Source organism: Malus sylvestris, chromosome 12 (genome assembly GCF_916048215.2).
Source record: "Malus sylvestris chromosome 12, drMalSylv7.2, whole genome shotgun sequence".
In the NCBI taxonomy this organism is placed as follows: Eukaryota; Viridiplantae; Streptophyta; class Magnoliopsida; order Rosales; family Rosaceae; genus Malus; species Malus sylvestris.
Genome location: NC_062271.1, coordinates 5935641 through 5943014, shown reverse-complemented (window position 1 = coordinate 5943014; position 7374 = coordinate 5935641). Strand labels below are relative to the sequence as shown.

General features: G+C 33.1%; 1 protein-coding gene across 1 annotated transcript; it reads right to left on the bottom strand.

Annotated features, from left to right (window-relative positions):
- Positions 1–2245: 2245 nt before the first annotated feature.
- On the bottom strand, positions 2246–2836 carry LOC126593656 (uncharacterized). The gene has a single exon (XM_050259747.1). It carries the CDS (start codon positions 2834–2836, stop codon positions 2246–2248), a length of 591 nt encoding a protein of 196 aa, XP_050115704.1.
- Between the last annotated feature and the right edge of the window lie 4538 nt (positions 2837–7374).

Genomic DNA, 7374 nt, shown 5'->3' with positions numbered 1-7374 from the left:
AATGTTGTTGAGTGTGACAAACTTGAAGAACTAGAATTCCCAATTTCAGATATATACTGCTCTGCATTTGTGTGTACCAAACTATGTTGAGTGTCTTGAGTTGAGCTAGAATTTGAAGTATATACTAAACCATTATCTTCCAAAACTGGCAGTTGAACCAATATTGGAACATATCTAGACTTCTATGCATCTGAAACCCCTTCTTTAAGTGGTGCAGTTAACTTTTGACATGGAAAAACTGACTTATCATGTATAACATGTCTTGAAAAAATCAATCTTCCAGTTTGTAAATTGCAACAGACTACTCCCTTATAACCAACTAAATATCCTAGAAAAAGACACTATGTTAATCTAGGCTGCAACTTATTGGTATTAATGGCCTAAGGTAGGGATATATAGCAGTTCCAAATACTTTCTGGTATTGTTCCAAACACACACTGATATGAATATTTCATTTCAAGAACCTTACATGGCATCCTATTGATCAATAGAGTTGCTTGTGCACAAGCATGATACCAAAACTTAGGTTCTAAATTTGCTTCAGCCATTAATGTTTTGCAGTTTTCACCACCTGTTTATGCTTTCTCTCAGCAAGACCATTCTGTTGAGGAGTAGGAGGGGGTATGAAACCATATGTTTAATACCTTTATTTCCCAATAAATCATTGAACATTTTACTCTTGTATTCCCCACCTTCATCAAATGGTAAACACTTTATAGATACACCAAATTGATTCAAAACAAAAGCATGAAATTTAACAAAAATATGAAAAGCTTTTGATTTATTATCCATGGGAAAAATCCACATGAATCTTGAATATTCATTTTCTAAATTCATATAGTACCTATACCTAGACTTTGTTGGAGATGGACCCCATACATCAGTGTGGACTTTATCAAATAGACTACTAGCTCTAGTTTGTCTTATTGGAATTGGTTGCTTACTCATCTTGCCCTTGATACATGAAGAACACATGGAAATACAAGTATTAGAATCTGTACTAATTGGTATATTAGAAGCTTTCAACATTACAGTCAATATCTCCTTAAAACGATACCCAAGTCTCTGGTGCCAAACTGATTCTTGAACTCTCTTTCCCAGAAAAGCAGCACAATTACTCAACTTCATAGCAAAGGATCTTGAAAAAGTAGTCACTAGAATCTTGAATAACTCCCCACCATCACTCTTTCCCTGGTGTAGTATCACCATTATGGCCTTGTCCTGTATAAAAAAAAAGTAAGATCATCACATATAAACCAACAAACATTGTCTCTGCATAATTTCTTAATTGACAACAAGTTTACAGTAATCATTGGTACATGCAACACATTATGTAATTTTAAAGAATAACTTGATGAGTTAGGAATAATAGAAGACCCAATATGTTGTACAACCAAACTTTCACCATTTCCCATAACAATCTTTTCATTTCTAGTGTAAGATGTTGCTTGATTTAATGCATTCACATTAGCAGTCATGTGATGTGTGGCCCCTGTGTCCACAATCCAAGTATCAGCTGCTGAGAAACCATGATCATTTGATGCAGATGCATCTTGCTGGCTAATATTTCCTTATGCAGTCATTGTAGTTAATGTGGATGATGGTGGAGTACCTTGATACGATAAATTATTTCTGTGATAGCATTTCAATGCAATGTGACCCTTTTTTCCACAGATTTGACAAACTATAAACCCACCAAAAGATTGTGCATTATTGTTATCAGCTATGTAATAGCAATTTAGAGCAGTGTGCCCTCTTCTTGAAAAAATTTGACATTCTGAGGAAATTGAAGCCTTGTAATTTGTATTTTTATTTCAATAGTTACTTCTTGTGTTCCCAGAGTAAGAGTTGTCATTCTGAGATTGCTTCCCATCTAAAGTAATTGCTACTTCCATTTCCATCACTTGAATTCTCACTTCTATTCCCATAGTTGCTAGAGTAAAGCTTTGAGTTATTATTCCCATTATTGAACCTTCTATTGTTGCCTGAATAATTGTTGTTCCCAAAATAGTTGTTGTGCCCATCATTCCTTTGCTGAAAAGATCTATTTCCAGTGCCAACGTAGCCAAATTCTTCTTGGAAATTAGATTGATTCCCATGATATTGATCCCCATTAGAATTAGAATTTTCCCCATGTTCATAACCTCCCTGGAATCTCTGAGAATTAGACCCTTCACCTTGTACCATCATTGCTGCCATATAAGAACTTAATGAGTGCATTCTTGTTTCAATACTTGCTTCAGCTCTAACTAATTGAATCTTTCAAAGACATAGCTATTTCCCTAGTAAGAATCACAATCTTGATCATTTCAAAATCCACAGGCAATCCAGACAGTACAACAATCATGTAATCATTCTCTGTAACTTTCTCTCCAGCTAAGATCAATTGATCTTTTATACCCTTCAGTTTCAGCATAAACTTCTCAACAGACTCCCCACCTTTATGTGAAGTATAAAACTCAGTCTTCAATTGATTAATCCTCACCACAAATATGGATGCAAATCTTTCTTGCAAACAGGTCCAAGCTTCTTGTGAGGTTTTGCAACCAATGACATACTCCATCACATCATCAGACAGAGTAACAATCAACAAACTGTGCAATGCCAAATCTTTCTTCACCCAATTCTTGTAAGCTACTATAACTTCTTTTGTCACACATGTCTCTGTATCGATAACAAATCTAGGTGAGCATGGTGATTCACCAATAAAATAGTTAAACAAATCATAACCCCTTAGTACCGATTGAAACTGATAGCTCCATTTGACAAAGTTGTCATCTTGAAGTTTCACAGTTAACATCCCTAATAACCCTTCAATTTTCACTGAATCGGACATGATTTACTATCAAGAAACACTTCAAAGATTCAAGATTTATCAAAATATCACACCCCAACACTGCAACAAAAATCAAGAACTCAACAATTTGTATCAACACTGCACTCCGACTTCGGCCTTATGAAATGCAGAAAAACCCAAAATATTTTGTAAAGATCAACTCAAAATTTGTATGCAAGAAAGATTGGCTTCGGCCCTTGTAATCTTTCGACCTCTAACACTTTCCATCTTCATTCAACATATATGGCATCGGCCTTGAATTTTATCAATTTTGACTAAAATTTTCTTACTGAGAAATTTATCAAATAGTTCATCTACAAGATTGCAGAATTAGAAACTGTAAACCTGAGATCGCTTGGAAATTTGCACCATTGAAGAACGCAAAAAACCAATCACCAATCGCCTAGATTTGAAGAACACCGATCACTTCAGAAAACACAGCGAAAGATACACCATGGATCGCACCTCGGCGATGATGCCATCATAACAAAACTAAGAAAACATGAAATGTACAACAACTAGAGAATCGAAGAAGAATGGAAGCAATGAATTGAGAGAGAGAGTTTGTATTTCTGAAGAAAATGATACACTTGAATGAATGAATCTTACACTAGCATATGAGCTTATATAGCCTATATGTGCTAACTAACTTTAACAACCAATTCTAACAACCTGGATTAGTTACAACAGTACCAATAGACTAAATGCCAAGTCATCAACCCTCAACTGTAAATTTGCCATGTCATTAGTTGATTGCTAAGTCATCAGTACAGTCAATATTTTTATGTTAGCTTTATTATTTTTATTTTTATCTAAATGGGATTCTTTGTCAACCATAACAATCGTTCATCTACAACTAGTCAATTTAATGTCATCCTATCTCTCCTTGTGCTTTGTCTCGTCATTATTTGTCGATTAGATGCCATTGAGATGAAGGAACTTATTCTAATATGAACAACGTTGGCAAAACCATTATTCCAGACACCACACCCATACTTTCAACATGTTCAAAGGAACTTCGTTTTTCTTCACGATTAAGTTTTTTGTTGCATCCTTTTATTTATCATTTTATCATTCTTATTGGTTACGTATTCATTTTTTTTTTCCAAAGGTAAGAATTTTATTAAATTCGAATAGAGATGGTTACATCAGAAGCCAACGTATTAAACAATCATTAGGGCTCAAGACCATTCCAACTAGGAAAGCCCCCTTCCCTTGCCACAAACAAAGCCACTAGATGCTCTCTCTCTCTCTCTCTCTCTCTCTCTCTCTCTCTCTCTCTCTCTCTCTCTCTCTCTCTCTCTCTCTATTGATTGGCTTAATTGTAGCCATGGTATTTGAATTTTACTCCTAGTTTAATTTTAGTTTTTAAACTCTCATATTAGTTTTTTTTAATCTTGAACTTAACAAAGTGTTATACCATTGATTTTTTTTCACTAACCGCCATCTATTTCCCAATTAAATTTAGGGAACTTTAACGAAAAGCTCCCGGTAATGTTACTTTAACGAAAAATCACATTTTTACACTAAAAAGACAATCCTGGTAGTATTCACTTTAACCTTTATTTTGTCATTTTCATTAAAACTCAATGTTTTCAAGCCCCTTTCATTAGTTTTCCTTTAAATTTTGGGATATATTACAAATTTCATTGCACATCACTAAAAATAAATTTAAAAATGAATTGGAAAATGAGAAAGAAAAAACCTAAAAAAATCATATTTTTTTGTGCAAGAAAATTGAATACATGGGAAATTTTTTTGTAGTTCATTACGTGATTTGATAGTTGTTTAAGTTCAACCACAATTCGATTTCCTATCAACTTTGAAATCTCATTGCCTAATATTTACAAGTTGCTAAAGTACAAACATTTTCATTTTGTATTTTTAGTTCATTCATTTTCTTTTAAGTTTTAGATATTAATTTATTAATTTTCATTTCTTTTAGCTTCTTCTATTTTTATTTTTTTGAAGTTTTAAATTGAAATTTCTAAGACATCCCTAGATTTAACGAAAAAAGGACGGCGTTAGTGAAAAGTATCAATGGTGCAGCACATTGTTAATTTTAAGGACTATAAAAATTAATATGAGAATTTAAAGACTAAATTAAAGGTAAAGTTCAAAGACCAGCATTACTACAATTAAGCGTTATTTATTTTCGTTTTTTAGAAGATTCATGCTCTCTTGTTTTTTCTCATTCCATTTTTATATTTATATCAATCAACACCTTTTTGTCATTGATATCGTCTTCCATTCAAAAAAAAAACACCTTTTTGTCATTGATGGTTTATTGGAGGATAAAGATTTCTTTCTCGGTCAATATATGGGGGATAGGGATGAAACAACTACATGAGTATCATAATTTTGTTGTGAGTTGATGAAAAAAAAAACACCCTCCTCAGCACATTGAGCCCCCTGATTGAAGAAAACTATATGGAATTTGTAGTTTGGTTGACGATATCCATCACACTACTACGTAGTGTTAGTGTTACTAATACATACATGTTTAATAATATAAGTGAGCTACAAAACTAACATTTAATGGACATGAGAATATATAGTATTAAAGAATCAATACATGTGTTATAATTAACAAATATTTAACACTATATAGTGATGTGCAGTGGCGAGAGCCACATGGAGGTCATTCTGAAATTTCATCCATTTATATATGATGTCTGCTAGCTTAAATAATAAAGAGTATGTGCGCTCATTTGTGGAGTAAAAGTTTAAAGTTTACATCAAGTGGTTTGAGACTTAAAATCATTCTATAACTAGCCTTTTATTTTACCATATAAGCCTTCTGATACCAACAAGCTTTTGATTTTTTTTTTTTAACCAACTTTTTCTAGTCAATTCATATAAAACAAGATCTATAATATCTAGAGAAAAATCAAATTATGTTGAAAGAAAAATCTCATGGTAATAGTTTTAAGCTCGTCATGATCTTAAATTTTGTTCGAATCTAATTAACCATTTTTTATTACAGCTCGAAACAAGCTCGTTTCTTTTGATATAATCATCTCAATACTAAACTTTCAAACAAATTTTACAGCTTCATCAGCTTGCTTGATTGAAATTTTCTGACAATACAAAGTAAAAAATAAAACCTTTGATTGTTCTCCAACTAATGATACTTGTAACTATTTTTTCTCATTTATTTCATTTGAAATAATAGCCTCTCGTGCGATGGGTTTATGACTCCGTCACTTGGTGATGTGACATTTACCTGCACTGAAACTTTCTTCCCGAGTTTGGTGGCGTCTAGGACAAACGGGTAAAACCTGTAAGAGGAAAGATTGACGGAGAGGTTGAAAATATAGTGTGAATAAAACATACAAGTCTTGTAAATATGCATGAAACCCAAAAACGATTGAAGAATTAAACGAGGAAAGTTAGGCATACGAACTTGGAGAAATCAATCGAAATTGAACCATGTAATACCGTATATAATAATGCTTGAAAAGCAAGTTAAACATGGAAAACATATTTTCTCTGAAATTTGGTTCAGCAACTGTTGGATGGGTGACTAAATTGATATGTGAATGAAGGAAAATCATAGGTAGCTGTAAATGATGTGCTCAGCAAAAGCCCATACAGAACGCTAGCAAGGACGATATGATAGTCGGCATGGACATTAACGATTCATGAAGACCTTATCTATGAGGTTAAATTACAAGTCAAAGACCTTAGCTATGAGGTTTTATTACAAGACAAGCAAAGCATGACTACTGATTTCTGAAGACCGGTAGTATGAGGACTTTTGGGTAGGTCCAGGGACAAGCCAGATATTTTGTTGGATGGGGGCATGTTCAAATAGCACAGTGATAAAAAAGATCTAATGAATATGGATAAAAGTCGGACTACTCAGTAGTCTAGACTACCGAAAACAATCTATCAATATCATCAAATACAGCTACCTTTGTATGTAACCATGTGAACATTCATATTGATCTCTGATCTAGTTTCTCAATCAGTCTACAATTTCTTTCGAGTCTTTGTATGTGGGCAGTGGGTAGTCATTAATCCTGGGTGAGGTGGTGTCAATATTAACAAGATTATGTTATTCATGTAAGTGGTTATTAGTGGAGTGTATTACTCAGACAGGTAGTACTGATTTTTTTTTTTTTTTTTGCCAAAAAAAAAAGAGTGGGGGCATCTACCCCCATTGAGTTTATAGTAGCTCCGTCAATGAGTAGGTCTTGAGCATGTTGGATCATTAGGGGGTTTTTTTTTTTTAAATAACTATTTCACTTTTCAGTTTTAATTAACAGAACATTAAAATCAAGACTTTTTTATAAAATTCAACAAAAAGTGGCTTGCATTGATAATAGTTATTAAACAAGTTTTTAATTTTTTAATAGTGTAAACAAAATTAAAAACTGAAAACGAAACAATTATCAAACAAACTCTTAACTTGTGACAAGTATAACATGTTTAAGGATTTGCTCATCGCTTTTTGGTTACACATGAGTACTCGTTTTTTAGTGTCATTGCTTTGCTTGTCATTAATTAAGAAAAGAAAACCTCATGTGGATCTC

Bases quoted from the DNA above. Each gene is read 5' to 3' on its own strand.
- LOC126593656 (XM_050259747.1), bottom strand. From the start codon at position 2,836: ATGTCCGATTCAGTGAAAATTGAAGGGTTATTAGGGATGTTAACTGTG.